At 45.4% G+C, this 16942-nt stretch overlaps 1 protein-coding gene across 13 annotated transcripts in view; it reads right to left on the bottom strand.

Moving 5' to 3' along the window:
- The window catches only part of NFIA (nuclear factor I A), a 238551-nt gene that overhangs the window by 104135 nt on the left and 117474 nt on the right, over window positions 1-16942 (bottom strand). For 12 of the 13 annotated variants that reach the window (XM_085231648.1, XM_085231647.1, XM_085231653.1 and 9 more), the window contains exon 3: window positions 7882-7947. The exons of the other annotated variant lie outside the window; for it this stretch is intronic. In XM_085231648.1, the coding sequence (XP_085087774.1) occupies window positions 7882-7947 (66 nt within the window). The remainder of the gene's footprint in view (window positions 1-7881; window positions 7948-16942) is intronic. 13 annotated transcript variants of the gene reach the window in all.

Here is a 16942-nt window from a genome sequence, read left to right as displayed (position 1 = left end):
TCGAAAGACAAATAGGTAGGTTCAGGGTTTTGTTTTGATAGTCACGCCTTGGCATCGCATATTCTGTCTCTTCCCACAAATAAACTTCCTTCTCCACTGGAAAGAAAATTAATATGAGTCCCACACCACAAATAAACTCCTTTCCCTAAGTGCCCAGCCTCTTGGTGGGCAGGCGTGGTATTCAGAAGCATCCTCCATCCAGCCTGTGGTCCGCTCAGGCGGTAGCAATTACCGTCCCAACCCAACTCACAGCTCTTAATTAAGCAGCAAACCTCTCCAGAAGACCTATGAAAAAATGGGTTGCAGTGAAAACTGGGAGGACCGCAGCCAGCCCTGAGGCAACTGGGGCACAGAAAGCCTCGGCCCCACAGCACCGGGGAGGGGAACACTCCTCACCACAGCACGGCAGCTTCCCAGGGCGAGCTCCTGGCCAGCCCACATCCCTGCTGCCCTCAGCATGGCCCTTGCTGTTATCTTGTGGATAAATATACGCGGAGAGGAATGGAATGGAGCAACAGAGTACAAATATATTTTGAAACGACTCAGAATAATTGTGGCTGTATTTATGCACCTTATCCACTGGAAAGGTTCACTGCCTTTTTCCTGTACACACATATGTTGAAATAAAAATATATACCCTGGCCACATTTTTATTCCTCCTTTCCTTTGCAGCACTCTGCCACTCCGAGCGTAATGAACGTTTCATGTCTTTCAAGCACTGCTTTGTCATGCTATAAGCATTCATTTCATGCTTTGAATATTTCCTGTCATACTCGCCTTGGAAGATTTTTTTTTTTTTGTGGGAATGCTTTGCTTGTGAAGGTTAATGGCTAGCAGCAGTGAAAACTGAAGCCCTCTGTCAATCCTTCGGTCTCAGACACTGCAGGTCACTGATGAGAAACTCTCCCCTTGGCCCAGTGAGGCTGCAGAGCTGACCCCGGCTGACTACCGCCTATCTTGCCGACTGACAGCCAACACCCTTCGCTGTTGCCATCACAGATTCCCCTCAAGAGAGTGCCAGCTCCCGATAAGCAGGCTGAATCCTGAGCCCAGCTGAGCACCTGCTAAATCCTGGAAATGGTGAAGTAGCGCCTGACAATCTGGATCACAAAACCATTTGACTTTGTGCGTGACTCTCAATGAAAATATGGTGATACAGATTAAAACGGCACTTTTTTTTTCTAGTTATTCAGATGCTTGTCCTCAAAAGTCATGAAACTAGCTGGAAAATGGAGTTGAATGCTGCAAAGTTTTGGCCCTGGTCTATTATTACATTGCACTTCTAGCTCTTGTTGGAGTCTATCTGTAATGAAATAGGACAAAAAAAAGCAAAACTAAATTGCATGTAAGATAATTTTATAATCAGGCATATCCTCTCTTATTTCCCTGGGAAATGCCAGCATTCAGAGCTGCCCACATGCAGCATCTCTCTAGGGTGAGGACGTAAAGGTGGGACCTAACCAGACCTTCCTTTTTTGAGCTGGAGGAATCATAGAATGGCTTAGGTTGGAAGGAACCCTAAAGATCATTGAGCTCCCACCAGCTCGGGCTGCCCCAGTCCCCCTCCAACCCGGCCTTGAGCACCTCCAGGGATGGAGCACCCACACTTCTCAGGGCAGCCGTGCCACAGTCTCACTGCCCCCAGAGTAAAGAATTTCTTCCTAACATCTAAGCTAAATCTCCCCTCTTTCAATTTAAAGCTACTCCCCCTTATTCTATCCTATCTGTCAAGCTGTGACCCCGCAGCAGGCAGGACAGGCCAACCCCAGCACGGCCCCGTTGCTCTGCCACAGCCTCAGGCCCAGACAACGTGCTGCTCCCAGCTCACCACCCATCTCCGAGGGTGCAAATCCACTCAGAATTTGGTCCCGGCATTTTGCAAAGGTGCAAACAAGCTGACATCACCAGGAGCTTTCAGTTCGTCGCCAGCTATGAGATTCCATATTGAAAATGCTAAGGGCTTTTTTTTAAGCTTTTTCTGAAGCAAAGTTAATTTTAGATTAGTCCCTCAGGCTGTGATAACTCTCCAGTGTTGCTCTGTAAACAAGAGAGGAGAGTCTTCCCGCATTTATAACACTCAGATGCAAATGATTCTATGAAGAAGAGCACTAATAAAAGCTGCTGTTACTGTACTACCCTGTGTGCAACTCCCACTGGCAGAAAACTTTCTCGGCTCAGTTCGGTGCTGCAAATGAGGTGTTTCAGGAATGCCAGCCACTCCAGATGACAGTACCAGACCCAGCATTGCGTGCTCAGAGAACAACTCCCAGCCCTGCTCCCTCCAGGTGGGAAGCCACGGCCCTGCCGAGACAGTCAGCCCATGAAAATGGCACGGTTTGCAGCACTGCCATGCTGGGGGTAAAGCTGGGGGGCAGCTGAGGGAGATGGGGACCGCCAAGGCTGAGCTGAGCTGCGAGATGGGACATGAGGCCATGGGGACAAGGCCTCAGACAGTGACAGATTTGGCTGTAGGAAGAACTGGAGCTACCATTAAAGCTATAATGTAGATGAGTGGTTGGGGTAACCACAAAGCATAGCTGTGTTCTCTGCGCAGGGCAGCCTCAGAGGAGAGTTTGAATGGCAGCTTTGCATCCTTGAGCTCCCAACCCACAGCCTCAGTGGCTGCTGGCTGCAGTCCTCTTGCTGTGTGAAGCAAAAACACCAGATCTGGGGACCAGAAGAGAGCCTATAGGAAGGGGCTGGACTCTGCAGCCCAGCAGCTAGGGCAGATGCAGTTCCCCAAGTAGCTGCTGCATTTCCCAAGCTTCACACAGTCCCCTGCTGCTCAAGCTGTGCCAGGCCTGCCCAGGCTGCACCTACAGAAGGAAAGGAAACTGCTCTTTGCAAACTGCTCTTTGCACGTTCCCACTGCTGCTCCTGCCTTCCCCTCCTGCTGGAGGAGCAGCATTTCTTCCTTAATTCTTTTAGGCATGTGAAAGTAAGCATGTACCTAAACCCTTTTTGTAAGGTTTTATACTCGAGTCCAGCCCTACTTAAGTGAAGAATTCACAGATGATATTTACAAGTCCGGTGTAATTACTGCAGGGTTGAAAAACGAGTTCTGTGAGTTACGGTACATCATTGTTTTTCTTGTTTTTCTTTCTTTTTTTTTTTTTTTAATGTTACAAAGAACAATGTGCCTTTCATTTCCTGCAGTGCTGTTAAGGTACTTGTAGCTCAAAGCAGCAAGAATACATTAAAACTAAAAAGCGTTTGGTCTGAGCATTAAACATTTTTATTTTTCAGATAAATGCCTCTCCCTCTACAGAAACTGTTTGAGCCGTGAATTTGGCACACGCTCGTAATCAGCTGTAATAATGAATGCTGTCTCGCTCACTTGAAACGGGAGAATTTACCAACTTCTTTAAAAAGAACTTGCTAATCTACAATTAAAGTGGTGTGCTCCCGACTCTGAGTTACCGAATCGCAGTAACACATGCTCCAGAAACATCACTTGTCTGCAGCGGATGACGCAGCGTTCCTCTGCTGCACGCAGCATTAATTCTGCAGTGCCACCACTCCGCACTGCCACCAGGTACAGCAGTGACACGGCCCTGTGCAGGCTGTGCCCTTCCCCGGCTCCAAACCCCTACCGAAGCAGAGCAGCATCTGATTTGTCATACTACGGACACAAACATCCCCTATTGCAGACAGAGAGACTGAAAAGTTCTCCACAGAAGTTTAAAATAATCCTGCTTACAAAAAGAAAACCTATCCGATAGCCGTAGCCACGACTGAAAGGAAGAATAAAAGCCTGAGAGCCCAGTGCTGAGCCTGAGATTCAGTTGTTGCTGATCCCCAGGCACGCAGTCCCTTCCCTACAGCACACTGGCCATTTTGTCATCCTCAATTCACTGAAAAATAGTTTGTTTATAAAAGATGACCCCAAACCAGTGCATTTAATGAGCTTTTAAAATCGATTTTTTTTTTTTTTTTTTTTTTTTGATTGGGAGAATTGCAAAATCACTTTGCGGTGCCAACTGAAATGAAGCTTTTACATACCATTAGGCAACTACAAAAGTGGGGAATTTTCCACGCGGGTGTTCCACCCAGCTGGTCAGAAAAAAAAAAATCATCATTTGAGTGAAGTATCAGGGCACCTGACCCCGCTCCCGCTTTTCAAATGAAGCACCCTGCTTCTTTCCACATCCCTCCTGCAAATTTCCTCATCCACATGACAAACAGGCAAATTCAGGTTTTCTTCCTCTTCCTGAGCTCTTTCCCATGTTAAGGAGCCAAGGGGATCAGCTTTCTGCCCAGTTCCAGGACAAGGCATGGAGCCATGCACCCACGACTAAGCCCTGTCCTGCCTGTGTGCTTGCTTTGCATGACCATCGTACTGGCTACTCTTTCAAAAAAATGAAATTCTTAACATTTCTACAAATTCTTGCAGTAGCAATCAGGTAAGTGAGCTCCTGAAAATTATTCTGGCTTCGTGAAGCCCAAAGGTTAGAGGTGGAGTTAAAGCCACCACTGAGAGCAGAAGTTGTCACCGTCTTCTCTCTCCAACCCATCCGTGCAGGCATTCAAGGCTGGATGTGGCTCTGGGCAGCCTGGTCTGGAGGTTGGCGACCCTGCACATAGCAGGGGGTTGAAACCAGATGATCATCGTGGTCTTTTTCAACCCAAGCCATTCTATGATTCTATGATTCTGTGACTCTCTGTGATGACTCTGCTCCATAATATGCAACTGTAAAGCCCACTAGAAAAGAGGGGTGGCTCCAAGAAATAAAAGCTTTTTTTTTTTTTTTTCCTGATGAACTTCACTTGAATGAAGGTTAGATATACAGGTTTTTCTAAATAACACAGACAAATTAAAATGATAAATTAAAATCTGTAGTAGGAGGCCTTCTTTTTCAGGGCTGTATAGCTGACCCTTTTGAACCTACATTACTCAAGGTATGCAAAATATATGTGTATAATAAATAGCTCTAGAATTTATGGAGTGGAACAGAAAGGATATTAACAGGCAAGTAGAGAGGCTGTATAACCCTCACAAGGCCTTTAAAGATTTATTTTTTTAAAATGAAGGAATGCATGCATGTAAAAGGCAGTGCTTAATCGATACGCTTCTTTGTGCCTTACAGAAACACATGCAAAATGACTCCAAACCTGCCCTCAATCTGGTCATTCGGTGTTAGCATCAGTGGGAATAAGATTATTCACAACAGCATTTTTCTTTGATTGTAAAAAAAAAAAAAAACCACCCAAAAACAACAACTCCTCCCTGTGTGGGCTCATTCCCACTCTCAGTAAAATCAATTACGAGGCTCCCAGCGACTCCGGAGGGAGTTGGATCAGGCCTCGTGGAAGTGGGTCTGCAGCAAGTGCAGAACAACGCAGTTAATATGATTTATTGTGTCCGTTCCTGTGCGTGCAGTTTTTCATTTTCTAAAGCCCGCAGTTTTGCTTTCATCCTCACGTTCGGTAGATAAGAGCTGCAGATCCGTGTTGATCTACAAGCCGGGCGCTGCAGGCTGGGGGCTGCATGTGCTGAGCGTGAGCGCGGCGGCCGCGCAGGGGGAGCAGCCCCTCCAGGGCCAGCGGGCTGCCTTGGCTGCCTTGGTAAAGAAAACCTCCCACACGGGCACTGCAAAAGGTGCCTCAGCAGTCAGGAGGATTCTGCTGCAGTGGGAAAAAAAAATACCCTTTAGTAAAAATGAGAAAGAAAAAAAATCTTTCTCGTGTTTATTAAGAAAAGTCCCTTTCACAGGTCACCAACGAAGTTCCAAGAATTCACTAAAAGCTTGTTTTACAAGGAAGGCTCAGGCTCCAAAACAGAGATATTTCATTTCACTAGGCTTTTACAGATTTTACATTATTAAACACTGACATCGCTGCTTTTTGGGCTGGCTGTTGAGTAACGAGCTTCCTTAAGACCGAGAAACTGCAGGGTAAGAAGAACTGTGGTTTAATAGCTGTGAAAGAAAATTATCTAAACATGAAATAATAACATGCTTGGTGCCTAATGCATTCTAAATTAAAATATGATTTAATAAACATAAGCAACATACTCCACACAAAAAAAATCCCAGAATTGGCAGAACAAAAATCACAGTTTAGTCAGTTCTTCTCTTAACCTCACAATCCTTTGGCTACAAATTAGAATTTCTGTGAACAGGATTGATAAGAGAAATTAGGCACTGTCTTTCAGCAACAACAAAAATGTTTTAAGATGGTATACTTAGAGATGAGCAGTATGAAACCCATCAAAACACGAAACCTTTTGTATTTCAATGCGAGGAAAATATGGGAACCCCCAAAGCCAAAATCACAACGGCTCAATGGGCCCCGTGCTCCACAACCTATGACACACACTCCTAAGTTTTCATGTACCTGAACCTCTTCCTCAACTCTATCTGCCATTGAAACTCTGGTCCAGAGGCAGTCCTGATCTAACACAGCCCTTCAACCTCACTTCATCGTGCAGCTTGGCCAGTGCCCGATACAGTCCTCAAAAAGCACACTCACCACACATACAGCTGTAGGGATGCCCTGCAAGGGTTGGAGGCAAAAGCAGTCGGCTGCCTTCCGAAAGGGCAGTCACATTTGTGTTATTACAGATTTCCACAATAGTGGATTTGAACGTCCCCAGAATGGTGGCAGGTTTCAGAGACTCAAACCATCCACACAAGTTCTTCAGTTCTGTGTATGAGCTACAGTACAATGGGTTTCCCTTCTACATTCAGATCTTGTAAAAAGCCTGGTTACAAAGTCAAGAAACGTTATTAATAATAGATGCTTATCTCAGTCTCAGTTTGAGAGGCATCATTTCTAAGTCCTAGATAGAAGTGGTAGAGAAAATATCCGTTGCCTATGGGCCAGTGGAACCTGCTGAGGTCCACCTTACTTAAACACAAAACGCACAAGAAGCTGTTCCCTTGCACGTGCCTATACTTTCACATACATGAATTTGCTATTATCAAATCATTTTTTTCAGCCTGTTTTACAACAGATGCCATTGATTCATCACAAGCTATTGCTTCTAATTTAAATCTGTCCCAGTTCAGAGAAATCAGTGTTCCCAAAATTCACGCTCCTGGCACTACTTCCAAATAAGCCCCAGCGGCTGCCACCTGAAATCCCACTACTGCAAATGGCCCGAGAGAGCGGCGCAACGAGCCTAGTGGAGCCTCCCTGTGCTGCTCACCCACAGTATCCACAGCCCTTAAAGCACGCTGACACAGCACGGACGATGCTGCTGGCACCCAGGTCATTCCTGCAATAGGAACCTGCCTGGGATGTTTGCAGGTGTGCCCTGAAACTGTACTGTTAGGGGGGGGCTGCAGCTCAGTTTTGTTCAGCAGGATTTTGCTGCAGAGAATGGATCTGCAGAAACGTATTTCAAAGCAACCATTTTGTTCCGTGGGACTGCCTGACATCCCACGCTCTGCAGTGATGGCCGGCCACATACAGAAAGTTAGGTACTTTGTGTGAGAGCATCAACAAACAGAACCAAGCTAAGAGCACACAAATAAAAATGAAAGCAATGAAGCACACACCCCTGGGGAGGGTTGTGACTCATGGCCCAGGGACTGGAAGCCTTTGCTATGGAGGAATAAGGGCGAGGGTTGCATACAGCAGGCTCTTTAATGGCATCTCCCTAATTTAAATGATTTCTAAAGGAGAAAAAAAAACAAAAAACAAAAAAAAAAAAAAAAAAAAAAAAAACCCAGCCTCTCTCCAGGTTCTGGAGAAACAAATGCTACTTTAGATTACTGAAACAGTAGCATCTGAGCTATGAGGAGAGTACACATCCTATCTGCAGCTATCCCATGTCAATTATTCTGAATAGTGCTTTTATATTAGACATAGGAAAAAATCTTTATAAATATGGGCTGTTTTAATATCCCAAAGCAGGAGCAGCAGGTAAGAACTTACCATTTTCTGGCTGGTCCTTAATATCAGCTTCACTTGGCTGGCTGGGACTTTCAGATTGACTTGAATCTGAAAAACATAAAATACAGCCAAAAATTACAGGGTCTGCTGTGGAAAATAGATCAGAGGCGCCAGACTTCCTCAAAAGGCTGAGAGTACAAACTGAGGACAGGAATGTTGCACCAGGACATGATAATGCAATAGTCCCGTGCCTAGGTGAAAAAAAAAAGGGAATCTTGTTTATGGCACTCTGCAGAGTGCTCGGTGTGTGTGTGCATAAATTAAGCTGCGAGAATCCTTCTTTTTAGAAAAGGCAGATTTAAACTACTCTCCTACATGTGTTTTATAAAGCAGCCTCTATGTTGTATACAAACCAGAGCCTTAATCCAACACATAGTAAAGTCTCAAAACAGATTTTGGAGCTCGCGTATAAAGGTAACCAAGCAACACTACAGAGTCGTGGAGATTGTTGTCTACCCATTTCTGAAACAAAATCTGCAAAACTGACAGAAGAGATGAGTTTCGTTAAATGCTTTCACAGTGGTTCCAACGCTCCCAGAGCACCAGCACTGCTCCAAAGGAGGTCGGGCGCTGGGCGAACCGCTGCGGGACCTGAGCAGGGAACGGAGCAACAGCTCCCGGCCGACGGCCTCCAACAGCCACAGCAGATTTGCCTAAAATAATAAAATGTCCTACAGGAGGATATGTGTAAATATGACTGGCTTTCTGTTTTTGCACGTTACGATCTCTACGTTATGAGGACTCCTCTTTGCTTTGAGAATTATTCTTAGTAGAAGCTTTAGTCAAAAAATGTTTTCCTTCTGAATTATTTCTAACGCTCGGAGTTGGAAAAAATAGACCCTTTACCTGTGGGGAAAAATATTAAAAAGCAACAACCAACCAAATTCAAATTACTGGTTTTGCAATTAGCTGATAGAGATTTTCTTTTTCCTCCGGAAATTGTTTTGAAATTTCTTGAGCCCGTCAAAAAAACTTTTTGCAGTGAATCAAAACTCAGGACCCGAAACCACTCACTACTGCCTCAAAACCACCTCCAATCATGGCAAACCTATTTTCTGCCTTCACCTTGACTCCGCAGAGCTTCGAAGTAGCTGTCTGAAATCTGACCGCGTTTCAGTGAGAAGTCAATGCAAGATCAAAAGGTCATGACACTTCACTGTGATTAAATTGAAAATCTTACTTCTATTGCAACAGAGTGATAACACCACCCCTTCTTTTTCTTTGAGGTATTAATAGTGCTGGAAGAAGCAGTACTACTAGTGACCTTGGGTCAAGCGATGCTAATTTATTGCTTTAAAAAGGTTCCTTGCTTTTAAGCAAATGAAGATTTTAATTACTGCAGAGCACTATAAAGAAAATGCCTATTTTAAATATTCAATTTTTTTTTTTTTTACCTGCTGACTGTATGCATTAGGTATCATTCAGAAGCTTAGAGGACAATCTTGTATTAATTAAGATCTACATGTTAAAAAAAAAAAAAAAAGCTCACTAAACAAATTTTGATAAATTTCAGAATATAAACATTCAGAATATCAAGCAATTTAAGTTTCAATTCTGGTGTTTCAATTTAAAATCAGTGAAAGTCACTAACAACTGCTATGTTCCCCAGTGTGTCCAGAGTCTGGTTCTTCTCTTTTATATTCATCATTTCCAATAATTTCTACAATGGATCTCAACAAAATAATTTATTCTTACTTCTGCAATTTTGTTTCAAATATTCATCTTCGAGGTTATGGTTATCAAAGCTCAAGCGGGTGGCAGCGGGGAGGCGGTGGGCACACTGCCGCTGTGCTCTGGACACTGCATTGTGCCAGGAAGCTTCCCGCTTCTCATGCCACAAAGGTAGAGACAAAGGTAAAATATTAGAAATGGAAAATATTTACGTGGCACTCAAAGTCAACATTCAGTGTATTTCATTTTACAGGGCATACGCTGGGCCCTAGCCCTAACCCTAACCCAACCGCCCGGATTGGGGAAACAAAGTACTTTTGTGTGCACCGGGGGCTGCTTCCTAACCCAACACTGGGGACAAGAGAGAGGCTTCACTGTCCACAGGACATTTGTTTGCATGCTGAATTTTAACTTTCTTTTGTAACTCGGCTTACTGGGAGACATTTTGCTAAATCCCGTTTTCCTGAAACCTGTCCCTTCTGCTGAAATTAAATATTAATTTCTAAAAAAGACAACAAAAGCTTTCAGCAATAACCTTCCTGGGGAGGGACAGGGCAAAGCAAAGCAGGCCGAGACGGCATTAAAACCAATGGATCTAGCAACAGCAACCATGGTTAAGGCTACCGAGCCCGCATCCTGGGCACGAGGCGCTCCGCATTGTTATGCAAGGTGGCATCTTGTGGAAACCCCAGATAAGAAGCCTGAGTTAAGGCACTTAGCCAAAATGTTTATATGCAGAATTTTGCCTCCCTGATTTTATTCAGATGCTGCAGATGATCTGGTACATATAAATGTGCCGCCACATGGTGAAAGGATTGGCAAAATCGGAGCCGCTGTATTTTCCAGGCTTGCCTGGGACCAGCCTGGTGCACCCTCCCCAGCCCGCTCATTGCTTTTTCAGCAGTTGGCAGGAACTCCCGTCGGGGCCTTTTTGTTGTTTTGCACACAGAAACTTTAGAATTCCCATTTTGTGAATGTTTGGTGTTCTGCGGGCGCGGGTCTGTGGGAGGGGGACGCCAGTCCTGCTGAGTCAGTGCGCCAAACAGGTGACCGGAGGAATAAATTAATTTTTGCCCATACATAATTGATATAAATGGAAGATCGTTTTCATAAGCATTTGCATTAAATCAATAAAATCACTTACTATAGAGCGGTTTAACAATTCATTTGATTTTCTCCTTTCTATATATTTGATAGCCACTCTGCAAAACAGTACGCACTTTATGCCTATTTTCTTTAGCAACAACACTGCCAGTTAAATTCTACCACCTGCAATAATTAGAGCCATTGGAAAACACACAAAACAAAATATACAGTAGATGCGAGTCCCTCTCGAATCCATGGCCCCCTGCGGCAATGAGCTTCATTGGTGCCTTAAGCGAAGGCTGGTAGGAAGCCAAAGAATCTGTATATTACAATAAAGTGCATGTTATTAAGGGGAGGATTTAAATGATTTCAGATGGAGTTGGAAATATTATAGTGAGGGACCACTATTAGGATTGCTGATTTAAAAAAAAATAAAAAATAACCAAGGAATCCAGTTTGATATTTAAGGGAGCTTAGCCTTGAATAGCGCAACGGGTTTTATTTGGGGTCTTTTTTTTTGGTTAAAGAAAAGTTGGTGGTTGGAACTCTTAACTCTCCCCGTGCTGGAGGCGGCAGCACGAGCAGGGACATGTGAGCCCAGGACAGCGGACAGAGACCTGGCGTCACCGCAACCACGGGGAAACAATCAAAAGAAACAATCAAAACAACGTCAAAGAAATTCCACTCTCTGCTCCCAAACCAAGTACGATTACGGGTAAAGGAAAAAAAGGGGCTGGTGTCCTAGCACTGGCTGCCCTGTTCCGCCTGCTGCTCTGCTCCGGCTGCTCCCAGGCACGCGTTACCGGTGTGCACAGGGCGGTGACGCCGACCCTGCTGTGGGGAAGCCCTGCACATCGCCGCACCACGTCGGATTCGGCTGCAGCGGAGCGAGGCTCAGCCTGGCTGCGGGGCTGGCGGCTCTGAGAGGAGCGCTGCTTTGTTTGGAGAGAATGAAACATTCCCAGGGACGTCTGGCCTGCGGACAGGACCAGTGTCAACAGTGTCGACAGTGCTGTTCTTTTTGTAGAGCATGACACAGACGGTGAGGAGTTGGTGCAAACAAATCCCGCACCAAGCGTTATGCCACTTCCCAGCGTTAAACTACTTCTTGGCAGTGGGACTTGTGGAACACAGGGCATTTTCTTGGAAACATGCAGAGTGCTTTCCAGAGAGCAGCCCTAGGTGTGCCATCGGGGACCCCTTCCTACCTGCAGGAGCGGACCCTGCGCTGTGCCCGAATGAATGGGCGGCAATGGCAGATTGCACCAAAGCCAACGGCGGTGATGCCGGGAGCTGTGCCCATCCTGCAGCCCGCATCGGGAAGTGCCCGGGTTACATTTTCCATTCTCAGCATGTTTGGGGGGGGGACGACATATTGTATAATAAACTGACATATTTTATTCAAGTTTCAGAGTCCTATTTGTAATAAAACATTTATACGGCTGGGTTGTGCTCATGCAATAAATTTTTCATCTATAGTTTTGGGCACGGATTCTACCAAAGATTTATATATGTTTAATAAAAATCTAAATCATGTTCCTTTATATACAACCTTACGTGGCGAGCTTAAGGGATTTACAAACAGAAACCAGCAACAGGACCGAGGCTTTTTACACTCACTTTTCCTCCATTATACATTATAATGTAAACACACATGCACCGCTCCGTATATGCCGCAGTTCTTATTTATGGCTATTTCGGTGGCTACTACTATTTCACTTCAGGAAGGCCTGGCTCTCCGTTGAGCTCCAGCCATCGCTTTCAAGCCAACTTTTGCAGGGAGTTCAAAGCGCCCCGTTGTCACACGCCGCACCGTCACACGCACAGCTCGCCGGGCCCATTGTGCCCGGACAGCACCGCGTCCCTCTGGCTGACACACATGGGTTGGCGGTGGTGAGACCCCACCATGGCAGCCTGGTTTCTATCGGGCAAGGAGTCTTAATTCCTGTACACTGGGAAAGAGATTATCTTTGATAATGGAAATGTAAATCAAAGCTTGCTGTTGTTTATTCCAGACAGACATTTGTGTGTTAAGTCTGTTTATCAGGCAACACTTTGTCTAAGCCAGGAAGTAGTCAGCCTTTGTAACAAGATGTATGCAAATGATTTTCCCATGAGCCCTTGCCACAAAACTTTTGTGGCCAAAAAAAAAAACTCCTTGTTACTCCACCGGCAAGACGCTCCTAAGCCACCCCGTAAGCAGACTAGCAACAAAACAGCCAGCTAGACTATGCTGATGAGCCTGAATGGGACCCAGCCATGTGCCCGCAGTCTGCTGCTCAGCATTGTGCGCACGCCGGGCGCGCCGCATCTGTCTGCCAGGCAGCGCCTTTGTGGCACGGTGGGCGCAGACAAAGCGCCGGGTGAGCTCCTTGGGACGCGGGGCTTCGGGGTGCCCTCCCTCCCGGCGCTGGGACCAACGGGGAACTCCGCCAGGAGGACATGGGACCCCAGTGCCGTACCGACGCGGTTCCGTTTTAAATCAACTTTCTTTGTTCTCTCCAGCCCATAAATGATTTACTGCTATCGTGCGATAGCCCAGAATGCGGGGAATCTCTGTATTCCCATATTTGTTCCTTGATATTACAAACGAGTATTTGATTCACTTCTAAATGTTTGTTTTTAAAATGGTTTACAGCCTTTGATTTCTGCTTACTGATTCATTTCTGGAACGTTTTCTATTTATTCCTTTGCCGTAGCAAACGTTAATTTTGACTTAATTCAAATCGTCATCAAAGGCTTCCTTAAGAAATCCCATGGCGCAGATTTTATTTGTTATAATAAAATATTCCTAAAGTAAACATCATGCGACTGTGTTTTTTTTTCAATTCTGAGAGATACAAAAATCCGTTACCCAAAGGACCGTGATCGGTTCAGCCCTTTTTCCTAGACAAAATAAACACTTTAGGACTTTACTTGTTTGTATTCTCCTCAGCGGTGCTGTATGCATCACCAGCTAAAAACAAAGAAACTTTTAGCTGCTCAGACAAAATGCAGAAGCTCCCCAAACAACGAGGCGGGGGGGGTGGGGAGGCATTCACCAAGTCTGACAGTCCATTCAATATGGGGATGATGGCCATAATGCATCCAGGGTCCCCTTGCTAATTAAATATGCATTGGCACAGTTTTGATCGATGCAAGCCATGGATCAGATGACACACCTGCAAAATCTTGAGCCCAGAGCTCCCAGGAAAAGGAAAATACAGGCTGTCTCCTTATCTTTGTTTTCAAAGGCTCTCAATTTCTGTGCTTAGATATCTAATTTAATTCTCTCACCCCTCAGCAAACTGGATTAGGAAAGTCAATACTGCCATTGTGCATCGACAGGAACACACAGCTTTCCTTTTATTCAATTTAGCCATGACCTTTAGACAAAGATAATGACAACTGTCTAAAAGTAAGGTAAGGCCCTGAGGAAGGCCCTGTGGAAGGGCCCCTCTTGCCCGCCGTGTGGAAGCACCCACCAGGCACGGAGTAAGTCCCAAGGACACCGCTACCCACGGCTCTGTGCCGAGGGCCCTGCCAGGCGCCGGCGGCCGAGCTGGAGGGGTCCTGGCCACAGTGCCAGGGGAGTCTGGTCCCAGAGCCACAGCAGAACACACTGCCGTCCTCTCTGGAGCCAGGAGAAGGAGCATGACTTCCGCCATCAGGATCCCTACTGGCCTTCCTGCACGAGATAGCATCTTTCTGATCTATCTGCAAGGCAAGGACAGAACGCGCCGCCAGCAGGAGCGGACACCGGGCAGTAATCCAGTTTGGTGTCTGCAGATACAGCTCGTACCTGGATTGCTGATCTGCGCTCAGGAAAATTCACCTCCGCGGAGCAGCCCGGCTCCACAAAGCGTTCCATTCCGCCGCGCGGCATTGGATTCGGCAGCGCTTTTTTAGCTGCGTTTAAAAATACATTTGGCATTTCTAGCTGCGGGCCAATATTTTTTCTCATGTCTTTTTATACAGATTTGGAGGGAAAGATATTTGTAACGGAAAAAAAATATATGTGCAAAGTTGGATTGCTAAGTTTCAGTAATCTTGGGAAATAAAAAAAAGCAGCCTATGTACGAGCTACAAGGAACCATATGGATCAACATGAGCTGCCCTCGTATCCCTGGGAAATATAAATTAACCTACATTTCATCGCCATAAACCCCAAAATAAGAAATCTAATTAGAGTCTCTACCCTCAGATTCACTTCTACAAAATTTGCCTATCCCCCTCACACAATGATTTACAGTACTTACATCCATTTCTTCAGAGTGATTTAAATTTATTGAATCATTTCAATTTTTAGAGAGCTTCCATTTGGATCTGTATGGGTTTCTAGACATATGCAGGGCTCAGTTATTTAAAATTAATTGCAGTACAATAATTTTAAATTGCTTCGCGCTATACGAATCTCAAGTGCTTTGAAATATTTGAACCATTCTATTTAGGAGCCATCAAACTCGCGAGCACGGGCAGCAAGGAGTTGTTGTAAGAGCTGAAGGGCTGCACCGACGGTCCCTGAGTGCAGGAGAGCGGGTGCTGGGCATGCTCAGCACACACCGACTGGAATTTATAGAACAATTCCGCACGTTTTGCCCGAATGTCAATCTTTAATTAACAAAAACGGGTTCTGTAATAATTGCAAACCGGTAAAAAATTTCTCAAACTAGAAAAGCACTGTTATAAAATAATGGCATCCATTAAAACTATTACTACTTCTAATGTGTATTTATAGAACATCCTTTTACCCTGGAAATTAAAACATCTTATTAACATTAAGCAAAGCTTTACGGCACCTTTGTGGGAAAGGTGAGTGTAACCATGCCTGCTTTGCCAAGGGCTGGGGGCACACAGAGGTGAAGCGATTCACCTCCAGAGCACCTCCAGGAGGAGGAAGAAGCCAGGAGCACCATGTCCACCTCAACGGCACTGCCGCAGCTCACCCAGAAAGCCTTCAGCACATTGCTGAGAAAAATGCGTATTAGAGTGGGGCCAAAGTCACCTAGAAGGGATATTTCCAGTTTAGCTTTCTCTTGCCTTTCATTTTGTGCTCAGTATTTTGAGGTCTTCTCCAACCTTTACGATTCTATAATCTCTACTTTTCTTCCTCGAGCATTGCCTAACTCACCCAAACAGTAACAACAACAGTTTGAGTGGCCACTAGGTAGTTTTTGAAATGCCTTATATCATATATAAGGGCAAGTGGAGATGCAACAGTGAAGAGCAGATCAGGTCGCGTTTGTAGAAGTCTCCTGGTCATCCTCTATGCAATGTTACGCTGCTGAGTAAAGTAACATCAGCAAAGCAGGATTATACCCACCATATGGTGAGGCTCCATCGGTTGTAGTACGTTCCCCCAATTAATCTCTACTCATCACTCCCTTGCTATTTATTTACTGTGGCAAATTTGTCCTCATGGGACATGGGGCAGGGCGCTCCCACCTCTCCTCCTTGTGCCCAGCTCCATCCTTCCATGCTGTGCTTAGGGCTGCCCTGCCCTGGCAAAAGCGCTGAGCTGTGGGCACAGGGAGGCTCAAGGCTTATCCCTGGCAGGCAGGAATAAGGGAACTGCTCTGATTCCAAACCCAAATAAAAGCACTCCCTGACAATGAGCCCAGCATTCTGCAGCGGCTTCCAAAGCTCGCCTTTCTCGCATCTCACTAATAAGCGAGCTGTTTCTGGAGACCATCACAGCGTTCCCAGATTTCAGCCCTGCCTCTTGCTAAGTTCTGCCACAGCCAGAGCCGGCCAAGCCTTCCCAGCCAGCAGCAACAGAGAAAAGCCCTCATCAGGCAGTCAGAGCGGGCACAGCCCCAGCCTCCTGCTCTGCCAGCCCGAAGGGCAGGTGCACTGTTACTCCTAACACAGGATTCAGGTAGGAATCCATACATCAAACAGAACAAATAACACTTAAAAAGAGAGAAATCTGCCCTATTAAGGATTACCTCGTTTCACACAAGGAAAGTTAATGTTGATAATAAAAATAGGTGTGATTATTTAAGGAATAACGAAAAGGTGAAGCAATATTTCATGGAGTTTTTGTCAATAACACTAAGACCAAGTTACAGATGGGGCAATCTGAACAAAGTTCAGGTGTTTATTTTTTATTACGGATCTGCACTCGCCACCCCGCTTTCACAATTCCCTTTCATTTTGGTGTACCTGACACCTTTCCTCTTGGCTCCCATTTCAGCTCCTGGTAAGTACATATTTGGTTATAGCAGCAATTTTTAATTTTTTTTTTCTCTTCTGGCAGATGTCTTTTCCTTGTTCTGTGCACTCCAAGGAGTTCAACGTGGCATGC

This window comes from Meleagris gallopavo, chromosome 10, assembly GCF_905368555.1.
Source record: "Meleagris gallopavo chromosome 10, MGAL_WU_HG_1.1, whole genome shotgun sequence".
NCBI classification, from domain to species: domain Eukaryota; kingdom Metazoa; phylum Chordata; class Aves; order Galliformes; family Phasianidae; genus Meleagris; species Meleagris gallopavo.
This window is presented reverse-complemented; position numbering and strand designations above follow the sequence as displayed.